The sequence below is a fragment of the Sminthopsis crassicaudata genome, chromosome 1, assembly GCF_048593235.1.
Source record: "Sminthopsis crassicaudata isolate SCR6 chromosome 1, ASM4859323v1, whole genome shotgun sequence".
In the NCBI taxonomy this organism is placed as follows: domain Eukaryota; kingdom Metazoa; phylum Chordata; class Mammalia; order Dasyuromorphia; family Dasyuridae; genus Sminthopsis; species Sminthopsis crassicaudata.
Genome location: NC_133617.1, coordinates 449,222,043 through 449,248,736, shown reverse-complemented (window position 1 = coordinate 449,248,736; position 26,694 = coordinate 449,222,043). Strand labels below are relative to the sequence as shown.

Genomic DNA, 26,694 nt, shown 5'->3' with positions numbered 1-26,694 from the left:
ACCAAGTGGTGCAGCATCTAAATTCTTAAAAGAGAAATTAAGAGAGCTGCAAGAGGAAATAGATAGCAAAACTATAATAGCGGGAGATCTCAACCTTGCACTCTCAGAATTAGATAAATCAAACCACAAAATAAATAAGAAAGAAGTCAAAGAGGTAAATAGAATACTAGAAAAGTTTGATATGATAGATCTTTGGCGAAAGCTAAATGGAGACAGAAAGGAATATACTTTCTTCTCAGCAGTTCATGGAACCTATACAAAAATTGATCATATACTAGGGCATAAAAACCTCAAAATCAAATGCAGTAAGGCAGAAATAGTAAATGCATCCTTTTCAGACCATAATGCAATCAAAATAACATTTAATAAAAAGCCAGGGGAAAATAGACCAAAAAATAATTGGAAACTAAATAATCTTATACTAAAGAATGATTGGGTAAAACAGCAAATCATAGACATAATTAATAACTTCACCCAAGAAAATGACAATAATGAGACATCATACCAAAATGTGTGGGATACAGCCAAAGCAGTAATTAGGGGAAGTTTTATATCTCTACAGGCCTACCTGCATAAAATAGAGAAAGAGAGGGCCAACGAATTGGGTTTACAACTAAAATTGCTAGAAAAGGAACAAATTAAAAACCCCCAGACAAACACAAAACTTGAAATTCAAAAAATAAAAGGTGAGATTAATAAAATTGAAAGTAAAAAAACTATTGAATTAATTAATAAAACTAAGAGTTGGTTTTATGAAAAAACCAACAAAATAGACAAACCCTTAGTAAACCTGATTAAAAAAAGGAAAGAGAAAAAGCAAATTGATAGTCTTGAAAATGAAAAGGGTGAACTCACCACTAATGAAGAGGAAATTAGAACAATAGTTAGGAGCTACTTTGCTCAACTTTATGCCGATAAATTCGATAACTTAAATGAAATGGAAGAATACCTTCAAAAATATAGCTTGCCCAGATTAACAGAGGAAGAAGTAAGTAGTCTAAATAGTCCCATCTCAGAAAAAGAAATAGACCAAGCTATTAACCAACTTCCTAAGAAAAAGTCCCCAGGACCAGATGGATTTACAGGTGAATTCTACCAAACATTTAAAGAACAACTAACTCCAATGCTATGTAAACTATTTGAAAAAATAGGGATTGAAGGAGTCCTACCAAATTCCTTCTATGACACAGACATGGTACTGATACCTAAACCAGGTAGATCGAAAACTGAGAAAGAAAACTATAGACCAATTTCCTTAATGAATATTGATGCTAAAATCTTAAATAAGATATTAGCAAATAGACTTCAGAAAATCATCCCCAGGATAATACACTATGACCAAGTGGGATTTATACCAGGAATGCAGGGATGGTTTAATATTAGGAAAACTATTAGTATAATTGACCATATTAATAATCAAATTAATAAAAACCATATGATCATCTCAATAGATGCAGAAAAGGCATTTGATAAAATCCAACATCCATTCCTACTAAAAACGCTTGAGAGTATAGGAATAAATGGACTATTCCTTAAAATAATAAGGAGCATATATTTAAAACCTTCAGTAAACATCATATGTAATGGTGATAAACTAGAACCTTTCCCTGTAAGATCAGGAGTGAAACAAGGTTGCCCACTATCACCATTACTATTCAATATAGTACTAGAAACTCTAGCCTTGGCAATAAGAGCCGAGAAAGAGATCCAAGGAATTAGAGTAGGAAATGAAGAAATCAAATTGTCACTTTTCGCAGATGACATGATGGTATACTTAGAGAACCCCAAAGACTCTGCTAAAAAGCTATTAGAAATAATTCAGAATTTTAGCAAAGTCGCAGGATACAAAATAAATCCACATAAATCCTCAGGATTTTTATACATTACCAACACAATCCAACAGCAAGAGATACAAAAAGAAATTCCATTCAAAATAACAGTCGATAGTATCAAATATTTGGGAATATATCTACCAAAGGAGAGTCAGGAATTATATGAGCAAAATTACAAAACACTTGCCACAAAAATAAAGTCAGATTTAAATAATTGGAAAGACATTCAATGTTCTTGGATAGGCCGAGCGAATATAATAAAGATGACAATACTCCCCAAACTAATCTATTTATTTAGTGCTATACCAATCAGACTCCCAAGAAACTATTTTAATGACCTAGAAAAAATAACAACAAAATTCATATGGAAGAATAAAAGGTCGAGAATTGCAAGGGAACTAATGAAAAAAAAGTCAGAGGAAGGTGGTCTAAGTGTACCTGATTTAAAGCTATATTATAAAGCAACAGTCACCAAAACCATTTGGTATTGGCTAAGAAATAGACTAGTTGATCAGTGGCATAGGTTAGGTTCACAGGACAAGATAGTGAATAAAAATAGCAATCTAATCTTTGACAAACCCAAAGATCCCAAATTTTGGGATAAGAATTCATTATTTAACAAAAACTGCTGGGAAAACTGGAAATTAGTATGGCAGAAACTAGGCATGGACCCACATTTAACACCACATACTAAGATTAGATCAAAATGGGTCCAAGATTTAGGCATAAAGAACGAAATCATAAATAAATTGGAGGAACATGGGATGGTTTACCTCTCAGACTTGTGGAGGAGGAAGGAGTTTGTGTCCAAGGGAGAACTAGAGACCATTATTGATCACAAAATAGAACATTTTGATTACACCAAATTAAAAAGTTTCTGCACAAACAAAACTAATGCAAACAAGATTAGAAGGGAAGTAACAAATTGGGAAAAAATTTTTACAGTTAAAGGTTCTGATAAAGGCCTCATCTCCAAAATATACAGAGAATTGACTTTAATTTATAAGAAATCAAGCCATTCTCCAATTGATAAATGGTCAAAGGATATGAACAGACAATTTTCAGATGATGAAATTAAAACTATTTCCACTCATATGAAAGAGTGTTCCAAATCACTATTGATCAGAGAAATGCAAATTAAGACAACTCTGAGGTATCATTACACACCTGTCAGATTGGCTAAAATGACAGGAACAAATAACGATGAATGTTGGAGGGGCTGTGGGAAAACTGGGACACTGATACATTGTTGGTGGAGTTGTGAAAGAATCCAACCATTCTGGAGAGCAATCTGGAATTATGCCCAAAAAGTTATCAAAATGTGCATACCCTTTGACCCAGCCATACTACTACTGGGCTTATACCCCAAGGAACTACTAGAGAAGGGAAAGGGTCCTGTATGTGCCAAAATGTTTGTGGCAGCCCTTTTCATAGTGGCTAGAAGCTGGAAGATGAATGGATGTCCATCAATTGGAGAATGGTTGGGTAAACTATGGTATATGAATGTTATGGAATATTACTGTTCTATAAGAAATGACCAACAGGAGAAATACAGAGAGGCTTGGAGAGACTTACATCAACTGATGCTGAGTGAAACGAGCAGAACCAGAAGATCATTATACACTTCAACAATGATACTGTACGAGGATGTATGCTGATGGAAGTGGATTTCTTCAACATAGAGAAGAGCTAATCCAATTCCAATTGATTAATGATGGACAGAACCAGCTACATCCAGAAAAGGACTGGGAAATGAATGTAAACTGTTATTTTTACCTTCTGAATCCAATTCTTCCTGTGCAACAAAAAATTCGGTTCTACACACATATATTGTATCTAAATTATACTGTAATATATTTAATATATATAAGACTGCTTGCCATCAGGGGGAGGGGGTTGGGGGAGGAAGGGAAAAAATCTGAATAGAAGTAAGTGCAAGGGATAATGTTGTAAAAAATTACCCATGCATATGTACTGTCAAAAAATGTTATAATTATAAAATAAAATAAAAAATTAAAAAAAAAAAAATAGTTTTTTCTTTAACAATAAGCAAAACGTTAAATTCTGTATTTTTTCTGGAATGGGGGTATTCTCCATGTATAAACATATTTTGTAGGAATTTGTAGTAATAAATGAAGAATATGCAACATGTTATATTTCTGAAGTAGAATTTGCATCATCTATTTCTCTGTAACTTAAAATTTAGAGTAATGCTAACTTAAGTTCTAAACATATTGACTCAAGCACATTTGGCTTAAGGTATCTAATTTATTTAAGAGGAAAGGACCCTTAAAAAATCATTTTAATATTAATTAGAGTAGCCTAAAAACTTACAGACACAATTTCTACTCCTCAACTTGAAAAAAGTAAAGTAAATTTAAAAAACATCTTAAAGGATCTAGTACATTTTTAGCTTAATTTACATGCAAATAATAACTCAGTGTTAGTATAATGGCATCTCAGATGGAATGTCCTTTTCAGAATAATAATGTTACCATAATACTTAGTTGGGATGTGATTAAACTGGATGACTCTGTATGATAATAAAAACCATTGGAAGAGAGTAAGCAATTACCTTTGGATAAGTTTAGAGCATATTTAAGTATTGTCTATGAGGTTATAAAAGATAATCATCAGAGAGAGAATATAACATTCATTAGAATGCCAAAACATATTTTTAACTGCTCCTCCTTGACCTCAACCAAGAATAAGACAAATCCTTGAATGGCATTTTCATTTTACACTTTAGTGTTGTAGAAAGAAAACCAGACTTTGAAGTCCTCTTGGTCCTGTCACTTAATGAACTTGTGCAAATCCTATTTGATCTCTCAACCTCAGTTTTCCCATATATAAAATGAAGCTAAAAATTATTTCCTGTTTCGTAGCTTTTTTGAGGATCAAATGAGATAATATATGTAAAGACCCTTGTAACTATGAGCACTGTGCAAATGTAAGTTATATTTAATATTATTAATGAAATAATAATGACTAGGATCTTAAGATTTGTTTTTTTTTTCCCATGTAAAAAATCTGTGACATGATACTTAATATCTGGAAAATATCATCATAATTATCATAAATATAGACTCCTAATGTGCTGTTCATAAGATACATAGAGAACTTCTGGGGGAGCAATATCTTAAGTTTTCTGAATGATCACTACAATTCTTCTCTAGCCACTTGACTACTTGTGCATGTACTAAGGGAAAGTTGCTACCTATCTACTTAGGCTTTATTGTTTAAATTTGTGCCTCAATCCAGCTGTTAGCAACTTGTAACAACTGAGCAATGAAATATTAATGGAAGCAAACAAAATTTTTTATGTCTTTCCTCTTTTAGAAGAAAGAATGAGTCTGCTTTCTATTATTGCATCTTTAAAATAGAATTTTTAAAATTGAGTGGGGGAAAAATCTTAGGGGTTATTCATTCTCATCTCCTATATAATATAAGCAACCTCATTCCAATATCTTTGATAGATGATGATCCATTCTTACTAATATACTTAATGACAGAGTTTGAGGACTTTATGAAACAACTAGCCTTTTTGTTGGAAATTCTAATTATTAGAATTTTTTTCTCTATATATTCTATTATTATAGCTTTGCCATCTTTTGTAAAAAATAAAAATCAAGATAACTCTCTATTCCCCATACTAGACCAACACTTCACCCCTTATATTAACATAAACTCCCATGGATAAGTGACCTAGACATAAAAGATCTTATCAAAAACAAATTAGAGAAATAAGAAACTGTTAGATTTATTCAAAGAAGAAAATTTCATGACCACACATGATACAGAGAGGATCGCACAAAACAAAGGCATGATTTTTGAATAGATAAAATGTAAAAGTTTTGCCCAAACAATTCAAATAAAGTTATCTTTATATATAGTGACAACTTTAGTATTGTCTAGTTAGGGCCCTGTGGGAAACTAAATGATGTTAGCACAAATACATATCTGACATATATTCCCATACTCATGCTTCAACTGTGGATCCTCTTTCATATAAATATTCCTTGAGCATGTTTCCTGAATGTGCAACTTCCCACATTTATGTTCTGATGACCTTTTGTGTTTGTGTCAGGAAGGAGAGAAAATCTTATTATTTAATTTGCTATCCTCTTTGACTTTGATTTCAACCAATGTGTTTTCTGGCTTTGTGAAAGGAAATGCATTTTCTGAGGCTAATAAAAAAAAAAAACAATTCAAATAAAGATGAGATTAAAAGAGAAATGATTAATTGGGGGAAATCTACCTGTAGTAGGTTTCTTTGATTAAGTTCTAATTTCCAATATGTATAAGGAATGAATTAAAAATTCCTAAGACTAAAAGCCAGTTCCCAACTAATGAACAATTAGTTCTTGATGGAAGAAAATCAGACTATCACTCCATATTTTTAAATGCTCTAAATAACTACTTATTAGAGAAATATAAATTAAAGTAGTTCTATACTCCATCTCATAGCCATCCCATTGGCAAAGATGGCCAAAAAAACTGACATTTTGTAAATGCTATTGGGAAACAGGAACATTGATGTACTATTAGTGGATTCTTGACTTGGAATACAATTTATACATAAAAAGTTACTAAACACTTCATACTCTTTAAGTGAGCTATATATATATCTTTAAGTGATATATATATATATATCTTTAAGTGAGATATATATATATATCATACTCTTTTAAGTGAGCTAGGATTATATCCAAAAAGAAAGCAAAAAAGGGGGAAAGATCCTATATTTGCATAAATATTTATATAGTTCTTTTTGTGGGGACAAAAAACCTCCCTAGTAACTAAATGATTGCTTTTCATTTGGAGAATGGCTTAACAAATCATGATGTATGAATATAATAGAATGTAATTGTGCTGTAGGAAGTAAGAAAAATTATTTAAAAGAGATTTGGAAAAATTTGTATGAATTGATGTGATATTAGCAAAATCAGAAGAATGATTTATATTATAATGTCACTATTATAAAAACGGACAATTTTAAAGACACATAAAAGAATAAAGAACCATAATATCAAAATCATAAAAATAAAACTCTGAAAGCTGTAAAAATTCTAACACAAAGACTATCCATGATTTCAGAGGACTTGGATGAAGCATGCTATCCATCTCAATATAGAAAGGTAATGGACTTGGGGCATACAACTTTAAAAAAATAATAATATGGTAGGAGAGAAACTATGATTAGCTGAACTCTGCGTATTTATTCCAAAAAAATCTGTATTTTTTTCTCAGTGGGTTAGGAGGGAGAGAATAGAATATATCTTTTAATTAACTAAAGAACACTTCATGTGAACTTGGCCTATTTATTTTTCCTCTCTGAGCTCAGTTTCCTAATATCTAAATTGGAATTATAATACTTAGCCTGTCTATCCCACATAAGGATCAAATGAAATATCACAGATTGATAACTTTGAAAATGGTAATTCTGCAACTCTTCCCTTCAAATGTTATTCCTTGTCTAATCTCCACTCATGGGGGAGTGGTTCCTTGAAATATGAAAATAATGCAGGAGATATTTCTGAGGCAAAAGAAGCAACTATTTCTAAGAGAAATTAGCTCACATCCTAACTTTTTAAGGATCACTTCTCCTAAAAGTATCATTAGCTCATTCTTTACTCAAGAATGCATGTACACTCCAGATCCACTTTTAATTTAATTTAAGGAGTTTATAATATTCCTTCATAAAAATTTCTGTAGTTCCATTTGATCCTCAAATCAAATATTATAGAGAATTAGAAGGAAAATTAAGTATGCTTTCTGTAAACTAAGAGAAGTCGCAGTCTCTCTGAGCTTCAGTTTCTTCATCTCTAAAATGACTATATTGGATTGAATAACTTTAAAGCCCCTTATAGCTCTAAATCCAATGATCTCATGAAATTCTGTCTGTTAGCTGAAGTCATTAGATCAGTAGATTATATGTATGCTGGCAGTATATTCTTAAACAAATAACTTGTTTATTTAAAAGAGGTCTGTATTCTCCATTAGTGCAATTAACAGTAAGTTGTATGTTTAGTAATGGGAGCACATGGTCTTGAGCAAGACACTCAAATTCCCTGGATATTATTTTCCTCATCCATAAATGAATGTATTAAATGAATTGATCCGTTGTCTTCTATTTTTGATCTGTGATTCTATGGGGGGTTGGTGGGGAAGAATCAATGTTTTCCTAACAGCCTATCTACTATAGAATGACACTGTACTCTGAAATCTTAAAATCTTGTGGAAGTTTTTTGTTTGCTTATAAATTTTCCCTCTGTAATTCTAAGATATCTTTGTGTGACATATTTAAAATTGTGGAGTTTTCATAGGGGGATAAAGAACTTTTCTACAATCTAGTAAAAGATGCAACAGTTGTCAGGTTACTATGGGCAGATTTACAAAATTACAATTAGAAATTGCTTCTATATTGTTCCTAAGGGACCAACAACAGAAACTTTTTTGACCCAAAAGTTAGCATAAGTTAAAAATATACCCAGATTTAGAGGGGAGAAAAACTGAAGATTCAAATGCTCTAAAAAAAATTTTAATCTAAATAATAATAAACTGTTCTTGCTTGTCTGAAGGAAGCTTTCCCTTGAGGATAGAGATTTACATTCAAATGCCATAACCCATGAGAAATTCTCATCTTTTACTTCATAGAAAATTACTGTTGTCCAAAGGCCAAAAAAAAGATAATTTATTTCTGAAATCAGTTTAGAAATGATGCTTAGACTTGATTTTTCCCAGTCATAACAATAGTGCTTCTGAAATAAACCTTCCTAACCGCAAGTACAACAAATAACAGAGTACCATCCTTAGAAGTTCAATAAAATAACAAATTTCTTCAAAAGTGTTTTGAGGTCATGTACACTGCTTTTTTCTCTGTGTGAAAAGAAATTTTTATCAGTTTTATGAGTGATAGGAAATTTAGTAGGCAATTGTCACCAAATCACAGAATATGAATAAATACCCCCCAAAATTCAGTCTAATTCTTGAGATCTTGTGAACTGGCATAGTAGATGAAAGGGTAGGCCTTTAGAGTCAGGAAAACCTAGGTTTAAATCCTATTTTTGACGCATTAGATTCTTGACCATGGACAAATCATTTAATTTCATAATGGTCCAAGGAACTCTTTGTGACAAGGTTCTTAACTTTTCTGCTGTCATGCATCCCTTTGGCTCTGTAATAAAGACATCTTAGATTTTTTCTCAGAACAGTTTTTAGATGCATAAAACAAAATGTATAAGATTACATAGAAAAATAATTCTATTGAAATAGTATGCATAGAAGCCTTGCACATGTTTAACATATATTGGATTGCTTACCATCTAGGGGAAGGGTTGGAGGGAAGAGAGGGATAAAAAAATCAAATGTTGAAAACTATGCATATGTTTTGAAAATAAAAAGGTTTTAAAAAGAAATAAGTTACCTATCTCTCCATGTAATGTTTATAGATATATCTCTGAGTAAACCTATCTACACACACACACATACAAGAAGAGAGAGGGGGATCTATATTATCTATATCTATAGACAGATATATAAGTTCAGAGATACTCTTCCCAGTTAAGAACCAAGAGAAGGATTTATGTCTATGTCTAAATATAGATATAAATATATAAAATAAGTTCATAGACTCTCTGCTAAGAACCCAATTCTGAGACTATAAATTACAGAAGAAGAGCTGGTCTGCATGGGTAGAGAACCAGGAGATACCTAGACTAATAAAGTCACAGGTCTAACCCACTACCTTCACCTATCCCATTTCTGTGTATCTTACTGTGTTTACTTAAAAGTCACATTAACTTTTCCTTTTTCCAGTCCATAGCTTTTTTGTCATTGACTCATGTAAAGTAAGTTGGAATTCATAAGAAATACTGGAGGAATTAAAAATTATACTGTTATTGTGATGGAAGCAGGGGTATTATGCCCTATTGGTTGGGATCAGCTTTCTGAGTTCCACAGGTTGTCATGACGCAAAAGTTTTGATCATCCTATACCAATGATTTCTTTGTGACTAATTTTTATTTCTAATTTATCAGTTTCCAGAATGAAGACAGTTGGTTATGCCTTAGAGGAGATGGTTATCCTAATATGCTTCTATATTACAGTAGAAACTATTCAATAATAAACCATAAAAGCCCAAAAGTATAATTGTGGAATATTAGGAATAGAGATGTTTTTGCCTCTCTTACTTCACTTATGAAGGCCTGTTCCTCTTGGATCAGTTCTAGGCATTTCAGCCCTGGTGCTGTGCCAAACTGTCTAGAGAAGTTGTCCAACCAAATTTGACTCTAAGGAGTTTGATAGCAAAGTATGGAGTGAAAGAAGATACTATGGAAAGAGCCTTTATGTCCCAGCAAAGTGAAGTGGAGGTTTGAGATGATTCCTATCATTCAGGAATGCTATTTAAGGCATAATTAGAGTTGTTTAGTATTGAAATATCAAGAGGAAGACTGAAACTGCTATACCTTATGGAATGACTCTTGGTAATGGTAGCACTTGGATCAGATAAATTTCAAGCTGTTTTTAGGGATCAACAGAATTTTCTTAGGAAAATTAAAAACCTATTTGGGTTTCTAAGAGCAACCTTGTAAAGGAACTTAAATGAAAGTAGGATGATCTGAGATACTGGGAATACCTTTCAGAGTATCGTGTCATATTTATGATGAAATTAACTAGAAATAGAGATTAATCTGATAATTCCTCAGCTCTTTGCTTGATTAATAGCAGTAATTATTTTAACTATATGTTTAGCAAAGAATTACTTTGACCACATTTTTCAATCCTGGTAATTTATGAAACCTTTGTTTAGTTTTTATTTGGGTTCTGAAGTTAAGATCTGTATTTATTTATTTGAATTAGAATTGAGGCTTATTCCTTTGATATTCTCATTTATCAACTCTCTGAAAAGTGGCAAAATCATTGTGACTGCTACTTTTTTATTTATGAATGAAAATTCTTAAAACCTTTTTGTTTAGAAAATTCATGCTGAAAACAACTGTTTGGTCATGTATACATATATTGTATTTAATTTATACTCTAACATATTTAACATGTATTGGTCGACCTACCATCTTGGGGGGGAGGTGAAAAATTGGAACAAAGGGTCTGGCAATTGTCAATGTTGTAAAATTACCCATGCATATATCTGGTAAATAAAAACTATTAAAATTAAAAAAAAAAAGAAAAAAAAGAAAATTCATGCTGAGATTTCACATGGGAATTAAAATTGCACATTGTTCAGACATTTTACAAAGGGATGGAGCCAGGTTTCTTAGTGCTAATGGGATAAGCATAGGCATGTTGGGTTCTATTGGGTTCCTTGTAGTTTTTCAAAAATACTGGAACTCCTAGGTTGCAGAATCATTGAGCTATTTTAGATATTTAGTAAGAGCAGATATTTTTCTTGGAAGCTTTCTATTCTTGAAGTTCACCAATTATAAGTTCACAATTTAAGCATTAACATTGCCAGAGAATTACAGTTAAAAACAAAACAAATTCAGGTTTCAACTTTGGTTAGTTTCATTTTTTCTTTCTTTTTTCCCCTTTGACATTATGATTTGGGGATGGGGGAAGCTATAAATAAGAGATGGGTTCACATAAGTGAACCCTAAGAGTTCCATTTAGTTACTTCTCTGAAATTGCCCCTTATAAGCAATTTCCCTTATCACACCTCCCTTGATAATCTTTTTCTACTTATAAATTGAATTTTAGTTCCATATCCATCACACAATTATTTCTATAAGTGTGACCCAGTTTCCTGATCCAAAGATTTTCAATTCATCCTTGAATGTTTGTATAGCCTGTTGAAATTAGTTCATATTTTGTTTTAATTCTATGGTTAAAGAACAGGTTCTCTTATGTAATCTATTGCAATAAATGCCAAACCTTTTGGGATCCAGGGTAAGCAAAGGGAGTTAGATAAGGATATGTAGAATTTTCTGAAGCTTGCATTCATATTTCCTGGCAGCATGTGAGGGACGTTTCAACATATTTCTTTATTTAAGATAGGGACAGGATCTATTATTTTCTCGTGGGCCTATCACATTTCCTAGTTGCAGTCTAATTTAAATGTAATTGAGAAATAAACAAAAATACAGTAGAACATAGATAATGTTAACATGTGATTTTCTAAATCAATTAAAAAATACTTATGCTGTTTAAGGGCCCTGTTTTGATTTAAGCGTGATATCTCTGGTGTTAGAGAGTTAGTCCTAAGAAAATTAAATGAATTATGCAGGCTTGTAGAATATATGTTAAGAGGTGAGACTTATTCTCAAATCTTCAGACTTTCAAACAGGCTCTCTTTATACTATTTCACTACCTTTTATATTGCTTTATTTAGAAAATATTAAATTAATAATTTTGTGCCTCTGTAAATTTTTTCCTCCCTCCTATATTGCCCATTCCCTATACTGTTTTTAATTCCTGGGAATCCTTTAAGCTATAGCTCATAACTCAAGCCTGACCTCTTTGGGATTCATTTCAACTTTACTGTGTTTTGTCCCTTCTTCTGAGTTCTTAATTATATATGAATTGCTGTTTACTCCCTAAACAATCACCCTACTACTGGCTTCTAGACCTAGTATTATTACTTAAGTACAGTACCTAGTACTGGCTTTCTACTTAGGCTAGACGTTCTCAAGCTTTTTGATGTCAGAAATCCTTTATTCTCTTAAAAATAATTGCCTACTTACCCCACAAAGTTTTTTTTTAATGTGGGCTATATTAATATTTGCCATATTTAAAATTTTAATATTTTAGAATTATTATGAAAATAGTTTGGATTTCATGGACCCCATGTATTTGGACCATGTAGGATACTGGTATATGTAAACCTGTTATTAAGTACACATTTTATAATGAATTTTTCAATTGATCAATTTATGGATATTTGTAACTTTGAAATTTTCCAAAGTAAATCTTTATGGTAGAGTGAAAGGAGCATTTAAATTTATATCAGAAGACCAGGCTTCAAATCCTTTTTCTGCCCATTCGTTTTAAATTTTACCTTGAGCAAATTGCCTTCTCTCTCTAGGCCTCAATTTCCCCATTAATAAAATATGGGACTTAGACTAGATGGTCTGATGCTCCTTCCAGCTATAAATGTATAGTCCTGTGAACCCATGCAGTATTTTGATTGCATTTGGGAATATTTCTAAAACTTTCCTTATAATTTTCTAAAACTTTCCTAGATATAGATATAGATATAGATATAGATATATATATATAGAGAGAGAGAGAGATGAGAGAGATGAGAGAGAGAGAAGAGAGAGAGAGAGAGAGAGAGAGAGAGAGAGAGAGAGAGAGAGAGAGAGAGAGAGAGAGAGAGAGAGAGAGAGAGAGAATCAATCTAGAAGATCCTTTGGGACCTTTGCAGCTCAAAGTCATTTTTCTTCTGATTCTTATAACACTATAAAGGGAGAAGAGGTGAGAGGACACATTAGGAAGCGATCCTAAGAAGAGTGGTAGAAGAAATGGAAACTGTCAGGAAGGTATAAAAGGTGGAACAGAATCCATAGCTTTACCAACAGTGCACTAGTGTCCCAGTTGTTTTTACTTCCCCTCCAATAGTCATCATTTTCCTTTTTTGTCATTTTAGCCAATCTGATGAGTGTGGGGTGGTACAATGGGAGTTGTTTTAATTTGTATTTCTTTAATTTGGTGAGGCAATTCAGGTTAAGTAACTTGTCCAGGGTCCTAGAGTTAATAAGTGTCTAAAGCCTGAGGCTAAATTTGAACTCAGGTCCTCCACATAACTGCCCCTTATAGCATTTTATGTGACTATAGGTAGCTTTAATTTTTTTTTAATCTGAAAAATTCTGGTTCATATCCATTGACCATTTATCAATTGGGGAATGGCTCTTATTTTTTTACAACTTTGACTCAGTTCTCTGTGTGGTTAAGAAATGAGATCTTCAATAGTACCGTTCATTATCCCAATTTGGATGCAGATTTGTGTGGCTTGTTTCCTACCATCATCTCCAAACAATTTTAAAGAATATTCTCTAATAAATGTCTTTTGAGGGAAAAAAAAAAAAAGAAATGAGATCTTTATCACAAAATTTTTAAGATCTGTTCATTTATTAGGGTTATAAGAGATAAAGAAAAGTCCAGGATAATCCCAAGATTTAGATTAGTTGAATGAAGGGTGATTTCAGAAATAGTAAAGTTGGAAGGCAAAAACATGTTAAGAAAATGTTGATGATTGTGGTTTAGGACATGTTGAGTTTGAGGTGCTAGTGATCCATACCAATAGAATTGTCTTGCAGCTAGCTAGGTATTCAAATCTAAACTGGAGATTTTAATTCAGTTTCTCTCGTGCAAGTAAAATGTTGTCTTTGTTCATATTCAATTTACTTTATAATCAAGTATGAAATGTTTATTTGGACTTATGATTCCTATTAAGCAAATGCCATTCAAGAGAATAAAAAAATTAGAGCAAGATTAAAGATAAGTTATCAGAGCTAAGGGTAACACAGCCATGGAACACATAACTGGTTCATGAATAATTTCTTAACAACTTAATTTTTTTATAATTTAATAATTTTTATTTACCAGATATATACATGGGTAATTTTACAATGTTGACAATTGCCAAGCCCTTTGCTCCAATTTTTCCCCTCCTTCCCCTCCCCCACCCCCAATGGCAGGTTGACCAATACATGTTAAATATGTTAAAGTATAAATTAAATACAATAAATGTATGCAAGTCCAAACAGTTGTTTTGCTGTACAAAGAGAATCGAACTTTGAAATAGTGTACAATTAGCCCATGAAGGAAATCCAAAATGCAAGCAGACAAAAACAGAGGGATTGGGAATTCTATGTAGTGGTTCACAAATCATCTCCCAGAGTTCTTTTGCTGGGTGTAGCTGGTTCAATTCATTACTGCTCTATTAGAACTGATTTGGTTCATCTCATAGTTGAAAATGGCCACATTCATCAGAATTGATCATCATACAGTATTGTTGTTGAAGTATACAACGATTTCCTGATCCTGCTCATTTCACTCAACATCAGTTCATGTAAGTCTCTCCAGGCCTTTCTGAAATCATCCTGCTGGTCATTTCTTACAGAACAATAATATTCCATAATATTTATATACCACAATTTATTCAGCCATTCTTCAATTGATGGGCATCCACATAGTTTCCAGTTTCTGGCCACCACAAAGAGGGATGCCACAAACATTCTTGCACATACAGGTCCCTTTCCCTACTTTAAGATCTCTTTGGGATATAAGCCCAGTAGTAACACTGCTGGGTCAAAGGGTATGCACAGTTAACAACTTAATTTTTATGCTACAAAGTACTTAAATGTGTCATTATATTGTATAATAATTTTTAAATGGGGGCAGGTGTCATAACATTGAAGTTTTGTGTTTATATTGGACTTGATCGTGATGACATATGTGTACTACTTTAACTGTGATTTGTGACCTTGTAAAGGATCCCATAACTGAATGTAGAAGTCATGAAATTTTGATTTATTATTAGTTAATGCTGGATTTGTATATCTATTTTACATACCTATGTTCCTGGGGTCACATAAAAATTTCTAGGGCAAAAAGGGGTTGTAAGTAGAAAAAAATTTAAAAGCTTTGTATCAACGTAATTTTGTCTACTTCCCTGACTCATACTTCTTTGTAAGTCAAACCTGTCTGTTATATTTGCCTTTAATAATTTAGCAATATACTGTACTTAAAGCTTGTTCTTATAGATTTGTTTCTTCAGTGGCCTTTTGAAATGTTCCTATTACTTTGACTTTCTCTCTTAGGCTTTCTTCTCACCATATGCAACTCTGTTATAACTTAGAGAGCCTGGTTAGAATTTAGAATTGGAAAAAAGGAGTTGACTCATGGCATTAGAAAGGGAGCCCAGTTACTCCCTCTGGCTCAAGATTTTTTTTTTATCTTGATCTTCCCCCTTTTTTTGAGAAAAATCCATTGATTTTTAGTAGATGCTGTTTTCTAATTACTAAAGAAGCATTTATATAAATGCTTACTATGTGCCAGGTACTGTACTGATAGGATATAGATACAAAGAATAAAACTTATCTCTGTAAGGAGCTCCTTATTGTAATAGGAGGAACAACAAATAGAAAAATAAATGTACACAATATAATTATCAAATGAATAGAAATATATACAAACTGATAAGGTCTGTGTAGCAATTCCTAGTTCAAAATGAACATGTGACAAATTCACAATGGCCATTCTTTTTACCAAAAGAATGGTTTGTTTTTGTTTATTTAGGGGAAGAGGTTATAGACAAAATAAAGAGGTAAAATAGGCACCAGGAGTAGCAAATATAAAATAGAGTGGGAGAGCATATAGTTAGCAAGGAAAAGACAAGTTCCCCAGAGGAATTTATAGTTAATTGGGAGAAAGGAAATACTCCATGAGGTGGGTTGTTGTTTTGTCTTTTGTTTCTGGAAGAGGACCATTACATCAGGAAGGTGATGCCTTGACATGCAAATGAATTGAATTTAAGTGAGGGAGGGTTGTGCAAGGTCACCTGCCTCATTTTATCCTCCAGAGCCATCTGGATCCAGTGGCAAGATATATATATCAAGATGATTGGAAATGGCTTTAGATACTACTGAAGGTCTTGACCTTTTCAAGCTAAGGTTTTCAATAGGTCTCAGTTTGACGGAGACACACCCATTTAGTGATTAAGGCTAGGTAGTAATTGAGGCAAAGAATCTAAGCAAGCCATTGACTAGCAGGTTAGATCTATAGGGGATTATAGCTACAGGGTTAGCTATAAGTAACTATAGTTTATATAGTTAAGCTATATAATAGCTTATATAAGTATATATATATATATATATATATATATATATATATATATATATATATATATATATATATATATATATATATATATATAAAATTTTTTTTTTTTTTTGGCCTTAAAGGAAACGCACTGGAGGGGGAGAGAGAGTAATTTTATAGTAGGCTTAGTACTGAAAAGGATTTAGCAAAGATATCTTCATCATGAGCAGAACTTTTATAGGGGAAATATAGCCTTGGAATTTTATCTGGGAAACCAGGAAGTAAAACTCAGAGGGATGATGAAGGAGGAAGGAATGTGCCTGGGAGCTTAGAGGGAAGGAGGAATCAAAGAGGAGCCAGATGGAATACCTGGCAGACCAGGTATTTAGGTATGCTAATCAATATCTCAAAGATTGTTTAAAGATGCACAGAGGTTGGAGGATAGATAATGTGGGTTGATAAAGAGTTCCCTCCTTACAATCACTCTGTACAAACAGGATACTCTGAGAATTGATTATATCTGTTAGTAATTGGTTAGGGTTCTTCCTCCAGGGGAAGAGAATAAGTCCACATCACAAAGTAGTCAAGTAGTTGTAGTAGTTAAATTAGGGGAAAGGGAATAGAAGAAGTACTCAATCATCATCTCAAATTAGTTTCAAGGCAGAAAAATCATGCTCTTGTCCCTCATGTTATAGCATATTAATTCCCAATACATCTATCATCTCCCAACCCAGAGAGAGATAGCCTTGGTAACAAGTTGGGGGAGGAGAAAGCAGTTCAGCAAAACTTATCAACCAAGTCAGGTACTATTCACAATATTCATATCCATTTTCTTGCACTTCTACCACTTCTAAATAGCTAACCATTTGACTGAACTTTTCAGTGATTTATGGGAAGACATTAAAAAGCAATGATTTTGTTTAAGTTGGCACGAAGATTTTAACAAGTGCCAAATGGGGAGTCAGTGTGCCAAATGGGGAGTCTGGGTAGTGTAATTGTACATATGCGTTTCTTTTCATGGCCATGAGCTTTTTTTCTATTCACAATTTCTGCTATTGTGTATTTAAAATTAAAATTCAGCCAAGAGAGAGTGGTACAATGATGACATTTTCATGAAAAGATGTGAGTATTGAAAGCAATAAATTCCTCAGTTGTTTTTAGAGAATACTTTTCATTATCTAATGTGTGCAGTGAATCCTCTGTTTAAAAAGATTTTTTTAAAAATTTAGTACAAACCTTCATTGGGAAAATGAATTATAACTGCTACATTTTAGAGCTTTATATTTCCATTTATAGCTAATCCATTTCACAGACATTTATATACTGCCTACTATGTGCATAATATGCTCTGCACATAATGCCAGCTTATCTATTTTGTTCAATATGTAAGGGTAATGACTCTTATGAGAACTGATTAAAACGTTTTATGGGAAAAAATGAACCTTGCATTTTGCAATTTGTTTTGATTAGCATTCCCTCTGAATTCATATTGAAAGATGCTGTATATTTCAAGTTATAATTGGTTTCAGAAGTTTAATTTCATTTTTTTTAAAGATGTGATACTTAAAATGAATCTGATTTTAAATCATTTTTGTCAGTGGCAACTGAAGAGCATAAATAAATATGAATATATGCAGGACTTTAAGGTATTATGAAGAAATGTCATATGATGTGTCTAGATAATTGTAATAAATACTCAGTCTGGGTTTTATTATGTAAATAAAAATATGTATTTAATACATTTAAAACCTTTTATGCCCTCAAAAATAGACATTTAAAAAACTGGCTATTGATCACTGTTACCATATTATCTGACTACTATATACATGATAGTTCTTGGTTTGTTTTACTTGTATGAAAAGAAATCAAAGATTTGGTTTTTTTATTAAAATTAATTAAAATGAAATTAAATGAATAAAAAATTATTTACAACCATAAAGCATTATTAAGATATAAAACATGATCATTTTATTATATGAATGTTGAATTAATTTCTTACTTTAATAGTTGATCATATGGTAACAAGTGTTTTGGGGAGAAAGATAATGTCTTCAAAAGTCACTTGTTAAAGTATTTAACTTAATAAAAAGTGTAGAATTATAAAAACAATATTTATCTCTTTAGATTAAAATTGGTAAATTTCATGCTATTTTAAAGAATTTTCAATTTGTAGATTCTATGCAACAATTAAAATGAACATACAAATATGATAAAGTTAAATTTCCAAAATAGGAAATACCTACTTGTCAGGAAACAGATTATTTAAGATTGAAAATATTAAGATTGCAAGAGTTACAAGTCCAGTGAGGTCTGAGGTAAACAAAAATATTCATAGTAGCCCATGTAGTTATATCAAGAATTGGAATCAAAAGTGTGAAGGCCCATTGCTTAGAGAACAGTTTTTAAAAAAAAGCTTGATATAGGAATTTTTTGAAATAATAATGACCAGTAAGAAATGATGAATACACAGAATTCATAAGGACACGGCAAAATATGTATGAATTGGTGCTTATAGTCTTGGAGAATAGTTAATGAAATGTTTCCTCTTCCAGAGGGGGATTAGCAGGGAAGAACATTGTGTGTTTCTTCAGATAAGGTCATTGTATTGGGATGTTTTTGCTTAATTGTTTATATTGATAAAAGAGGAGTTCCACAAAGAAGAACAAAAAAGAGGAGTTCATAATGTGTCTTAAAATGTCTGTGATGTAAAAGCAAAAGACATTTTAAAGACATTTAAACGTAGGGAATACAAAAAGAGGTAAAAGACAGACTCTACCCTCAAGAAGGTTATAATCGAATGTGAGAGATAATATGTAAATAAATATATACAAGGTAAGCAAGCTATATGCATAATAACTAGATATATTAACATTATCTGTGTTCTATTGTATTTTTATTTATTTTGTAACTTTCACTTTAATCTTATTTGGTCAATTCCAATGACTGTTTGACACCTCTGCTCTGCTCAGATGAATTATGATTTAAGTTAGAAGAAAATTTTTCTGTGAGTTCCCTGTACCAATGAAATTACAGGCTCATTCCATATCCCTTTCTCTAATAGTTGTAGTTTATCTCTTTTATGTCAGAAAAAAAAATTGTGTATTTTATATAATACTGACTTGGACCAACTTTTAATTATGACATAAAAGAAAAAAGACAGTATCAATTACAAAGAGGTAATGATACAACACAAAAACATGTACCATGAAGTACAAACAATCAGATTATTTGAGAGACATTATGTTATACTGTGATATAATAAACAGAGTATCTCAATACCTTGACCAAACTTTAGCTCTACTTAATGTTAAAATGAATCTATAAAAATATCATCATCTGTCAGATTATATGTTAACAAACCATTTTTGTTTTAACAGGAACTGGAAGGGGAAAAAGTAAATAACTATACTAATGATTAGGCTACCTGCTACTATGAGCTCCAGATGACTTGACATAAACTCCTCAAAGGTGAGGAAAAATTTGTCTGACATATTTTATAAATTCTAGAAGTCTCTTTATTAATACAAGTTAGTTTGGTAAATGTGTGATTTGGTGCCATTGCCAAGTCTTTCCACTTTATTTAGTTCTCTTTTCCTTAAAATTCTCTGTAAAGGATCTAACAAAATCACTGTATGCTTTTTTTCTATTCTTTGCTATCTCAGAAGCACCATTTAGTGCCTATTATAAAGTGAAAAGATATACAAAGACTTTTTTATTGGAGGGGGGGGAGATTTGTCTAATAGAAAAGGTTCTGAAATGTAAATTCTAATTTATTTCTTAGCCCCTAACTTTTCATAAAGCTAATTTTTAAAAGAAGCAAGAAATCTTAGCAAATTCCTGCATGTTGACTTGGCTAGAAGAACAGAATCTAATAGATATAGTATATTGATAACAAAATTTTTCATTAACTTACAAGTCATAGGAATGTCTCATTTCTATAATTATTTGTCAAATACTTACCAGATACAAGATGTTAATATAATTTGAAAGTTGGGACAATAGATTTGTTTCAAAAACCTCTTTTTGGAACTTTTAATAATGACTCAATTATTGCCTTTTCAGCATAGATTTATAAAATATTCCCTTATTTAACAGGACTTCTAAAGTTATACAGTACACTTAGGGAAGTCATCACAGAAGAAACATTTAGTGATTTTCTTTATCATGATGCTTGAGTATTAGATCATAGATTTAAAGCTGAAGGAGGATCAGAGTTCATCTATTGAAGTCTAAAATTTTTCAATTAAAACTTTTAATCTCAGAACTCCTTTACACTCTTAAAAATTACTGACAACTCCAAAGAGCTTATGTTTATGTGTTAGATATCTTGATTTGATCATTTTATGCTTAGTTACTAAAATTGATTAATTTTAAAAATTAATTTATTTACTTAAAAGTATAATAATATACCCATTAAATGTTAGCATAAATAAAATATTATTAAATAACAATATTTGTCCTCAAAATAGGGGAGAAATTACATCATTTTACATGTGCTTATAAATCTCTTTACCATCTGGCTTAAAAGAAAGCAGCTATACTCTTTATGTCTCTTCTATTTTCAATTTATTACAATATGTTGTTTCAATTAAAGTATATAAAGAAAATCCAGCCGCACATAAGAAAAGTAGTTAGAAAAGAAACATTTTATTTTTAATTTTAAATTTTTTTGAATTTATTTTATTCTTCTTATTATTTTGTGAGGCCATTGGGATTAAGTGCCTTCCCTGGGTCACACAGCTAAGTAAGTGTGAAGTGTCTAAGATCGTATTAGAACTCAGGTCTTCCTGACTCCTGAGTCTGTGATCTATCCATTGTGCCATCTAGCTTCCCAAGAGGAGCATTTTAAAATACCAATAGATCTTGATAGTTTTGACCTCTTGGACCCCTTCAAAAAACTTCAAGGACCCCCAAAGGTATTTCTAGTATGCTTTGCAAGTCACCAATGTAGTCCAATACCATCATTTTTTCAATAAGGAAACTGAAATGGAGAGTAGTGAATTGACTTGTCCAAGGTTACTCAGGTACTATTAAGTGACAGAATCAGGATTCCAATCCAGATCTTGTAATCATTAATCAGTATGATTTCTACTATGCCAATAGAAAATTTTGATTATAATTTACTCTTTCATTCCCTTCACTGCCCCACTGTGGAATCAGAGGTGAAGCATAAATTAATGAAAAATATCTCTGGATTTTTTCATGATTCATACTGGAAATAAGCTTTCCATTAAGCCTTAGCTACTTCTGATGAAATTCAAGTTCCCCTTTGTAATTTTATAAATTAATAAGCTACAAAGGCTTGGAAATGAAGTTACAAAAGTGTTATTCTTTGATTGGAACCATTAATCTCCTCTCAAATTGAAAACATAAAATTGATCCCTGTGATTGAAATAAATATCATCACGTGAATATTCATAGTTTTTTGAAATAGTCAAGTGAGTTTTAAAACTATATAAATCAGGAAAATTAAAACAAACTATATACAGTAGCATTTTACAATGAGCTCAGCAGTTCAGAAACTATTCATTAGTTTCTATTTAAAACAGTGTTTCTGATAAACTTCAGCAAGTCTTGAAGTAAAGATTTAATATTTTGGTTGACTTGAAATTCTGTTTGTGTGGATTCTTTCTCCCACAGTACATGATATAATTCCACCATGCTGTAGTATTCTGATGAGGTTTTAGCTATATTTCCCTATATGTCCCCTAAATAGTATCTACCCCAAACACCAAGAACTTGGGCTAAACATATTTGGTAGAGAACATATAAGCAAATTATTCTTCAAAACATGTTGCCCTATATTGTCTACATTCAACTGGATTGGATTGATTCTAAAATATTTTGTGGTCTTAAGTTTGCCACATTTCTTCTAGACAATAAATGTCACCTATAACTATGAACTCTTTGAACTATTGCTCTGCTCCAGGTAAAATTTTAGTGTTGATATCTTTGTCATCATTAAAGACCCTATTTTATCTTCTAGGGTCATTTTTTTTAGATACCAAAGAAATTATTAGTTGGAAAAATGAGTAATTACTAAGTAATTGGCATTGCCGTAGACTCTTGGAAGGTATAGAATACATGCTTTCATTTAGGTAAATTGAATATATACAAACAAAATAGAAGAATTAAAACACTTATGAAGAACATTTGATTTTTCTAATCTGGAAGAACAGGTATAAAAAAGTGATTTTGTTCTGAGCAGATAAAGAGGTTTACAGAGTTTCATCTCTTTATTCTGATTGGAAAAGATCATAGTCAAATAAATATTTTTGGCAATCCAGATGGCATGATGGATAGAAACACTGGACTTGGAGTCAAGAGACCTGGTTTCTAATCCCACCTTTGACATTTACTAGCTATGTAATCATAGACAAGTCATTTAATTTTTCAGAGCCTGTTTCCTTATCAATAAAACAGGGATATTAAGATTCAAACAACCTTTCTCAAAGGTTGCAGATCTCAGAAGTTTCATATAAATATGAGCTTAACTATTAAAGCTCTTGATATTTACAAAACTTGCCTCACACAACAACCTGTGTAGCACACAAGTGAGGTATTATTATTATTATTCCCATTTTATAGATAATAAAATTGATGAAGAGAGAAGTTATTTAATTTGCTCATGATTATATTACCAGTCAATGATAGAGATATGATTCAACCTGACTCAGTTCATTTTATTTATTTTATTATATATATATTATTATTATTTATTTTATTTATTACTCATTTTTTTTGGCTACATTGAAGGACTCAGAACTGAGTTAAGAAGTTATAGAAGGGTAAAATATAAAACATATTTTAGTATTTTAAAAACTTATAAAGTATTGTTGAATTTTGGTTCATGCAGAATGACTACAGAATCTGAAACATAGTCATGCAGAATGGCTATATAATGATATATATATATATATATATATGTATATATATATATATATGTATATATATAATATATATATTTTTTACTTCTGCTGTGATTAAAAATATATATACACTGACATTTTGCATATATATGTGTATGTATAATCTTAACAAGTTATCTATTAATGTAGGGATATATGCAGAAATGATATATAAATATATAATATCTATACATATTTTTATCACAGCAGAAATGTTGTAGTTTATTTTTTTAACAAAGGAAGTGATTTTTCTAGGAAGAAATATTATACAATTATAATAAATACTTATGATGTCTTTATTTCAAAAAATATTAAACTTAAAATATTTTATTTCCCATTCCCACTCACCAAAAAAAAGTTTTAAAAGAAGGGAATTAGATTTTTCAGTATTTTCATGTAATCTGATCCAGTTATTTATAATAAGAAATACTGATTAAAATGGAAATTTTAGTTAAAAAACTATAAACCACAATAATGTATTTTATTTTACAAATCTTAGATGTCTGCCACTGAAAATGGAGATCCAATATCAGGAAAACAAAATGAGGAAAAAACCTATAAGAAGGTAAATGTTCATTTTATTTTCTCTCAGTACCTTCCTTGGGATAAAGAGTGTCTTTATTTTCCTGAGTGTCAGCATGTCAGAATGGTTAACTGGCCTCAAAACCAAGAAAAATCTGCCTTGCAGGTCCACTTCTGATATGGCCTGACTATGTGACCCTAAGCAAGTCACTTCTCAGTAATCTGACTGACTCTCTAAAACTGTCACAGAGAAGGCACTAACCTGTATTGGTAGAAGGAGTTTAATCATCTCTATCAAATCCAGTGAAATCCCAGGTCCAGTCCCTTTCACTATCCCTATTCCCAACATTATCCCAGTTTTAACAGAAACATAATTTAAATTTTTTCTTTCTCCAAAGCAGTTCTTAGGAATATTTATCCCCCTCTATAAGTACTCAAATCTCCTTAGTTCATTCATTTAGTCCTACTATTTCTACATACTTCTAAGCTCTGGCATAGATAAAAAGACAATACCTTATCTTTTGTTAGAGAATTACATGAGCATGCATTGCTTTGTTCTCCCCTCCCCCCCAAAAAGCCCTTTACTTCTTGCGTAAAAAATATAGGCAATGACATTTAGGTCTTCCTTTGCCCTTCCTCTAACTTTATGCCTTGACCCTTATTCCACAAAAATCATCTTTTCAAATTTACCCAAATTGATTTTTCCTTTCCACACATATTTTAGCAAATTCTGCGTGCATAAAGTAATCTTTATGCAAATACTATTGGGAAAAATAAATTTCCCAAGAACTTCAACTGTTAATGCTTTGGCAATATAAATTGCCCATATCATTTAACTTTCCAAAGTGGTCACTCCAGGCCTTTCTCAATATGTTCTGAGAAGATTAGGGACATGCATGAAGGTGAAAAAAAGGGATGAATTGTATTTTCCTTAATTTTTTTTGTATTTCTCAAATGTCTTGGCATGATAATGAACTATATATCTATTATCAAATATTATTCTATTCAATTTTAGCAAGATTCTTTATCAGAGCATTGGTCACTTGGAAATGAATTTTCTGAGCCACAGAAATTCACAAAGACTGTCTACTAATGGATGAAAGGGTTGTGATCCATGTCAATGGGAGACTCACCTGAAATTTCAGATATTTGAAATATCAAATTCAGTGCTATCCTTACCACATAAAATTCAAAATGAAAATATAGCCCTGGTAGGTAATTCTAGTTTAGTTTTTATATGGTCAAGTACTCTCCAGTCTATATATATCTTATCCACCTTCAAGACAGCCACATCTGAAAAGGCAAGGAGGAATACTGTCAAATCAAACCATAAGTACATCAAAAATATAGATGAGACATAGAAGAGAAAGGAATGAGAAACTTCATTTCATCATTTGTTATAAAATATGACATTCACTTAGACAAAGGAATTCATTCTTATTTTCCATTTCACTTCAAATCAAATGCCATCTATTTCATGTAGTTTTAAATTATTAAAAGTAGTCCATTTGAATCCAAAGAATCTAATTTGGCACCATGCCATTAATATGGGTGTTTAAAAATGCATATGAATTAATGAAAAATGAGGCAAACTATTTTAATTTTTTCTACTTCATTAGGACTAATTCTTACATAAGAGATATAGTAAAACAAAAGAAACAAAACTGTTGAAGTTAATTTCTAATAACAATAAACTAGTTAATCATGTATCAGCAACAATAGGAAGAGACTGTGCTTTCTCAAAATAAAGGAGCACAGAAAAGGAATGTTAGGTTAAACTAAAAAAATATGTCCTCTACCTTAGAAAAACAGATATGAAATAAATTGGAGAAAAGGTACATGTGATCACATGGTCAGATATTCTGAAGATGAGTTTGATTTGTTGGGTGGATAGAGGGTAATTAAAGAAAAGAACATCTAGGTGTTGCAGGGGATAGAATAACAGGCCAAGAGTCAGGAAGACTCATCTTTCTGAATTTAAATGTGGCCTCAGATACTTAGTATCTGATTCTGAGCAAGTTACTTAACACTAGTGGCATCCATTTTCTCTCTCTCTTTTTTTTTTTATTATTATAGCTTTTTATTGACAAGATATATGCATAGGTAATTTTTCAGCATTAACAATTGCAAAACCTTTCGTTCCAATTTTTCCCCTCCTTCCTCCCACCCCCTCCCCCAGATGGCAGGTAGACCAATACATGTTAAATACGTTAAAGTATATGTTAAAGACAATATATGTATACATGTTATTTAGCTGCACAAAAAGAATCGGACTTTGAAATAGTATACAATTAACCTGTGAAGGAAATCAAAAATGCAAGTGGACAAAAATAGAGGGATTGGTAACTCTATGTAGTGGTTCACACTAATTTCCCTGAGTTCTTTTGCTGGGTGTAGCTGGTTCAATTCATTACTGTTCTATTGGAGTTGATTTGTTTCATCTCATTGTTGGGGGCCATGTCCATCAGAATTGATCATCATATAGTGTTTTTGTTGAAGTATATAATGATCCTGCTCATTTCACTCAGTATCAGTTCATGTAAATCTTTGCAGGCCTTTCTGAAATCATCCTGTTGGTCATTTGTTACAGAATAATAATATTCCATAATATTCATATATCACAATTTATTCAGCCATTCTCTAATTGAGGGGTA

At 31.6% G+C, this 26,694-nt stretch overlaps 1 protein-coding gene across 1 annotated transcript in view; it reads left to right on the top strand.

The window, feature by feature from the left end:
- Positions 1-26,694, top strand: part of PIP5K1B (phosphatidylinositol-4-phosphate 5-kinase type 1 beta) — a 338,341-nt gene that overhangs the window by 99,924 nt on the left and 211,723 nt on the right. The window contains exons 2-3 of the mRNA XM_074280732.1: positions 19,988-20,078; positions 24,018-24,083. Coding sequence (XP_074136833.1) covers positions 24,018-24,083 — 66 coding nt within the window. The 5' untranslated portion in view covers positions 19,988-20,078. The remainder of the gene's footprint in view (positions 1-19,987; positions 20,079-24,017; positions 24,084-26,694) is intronic.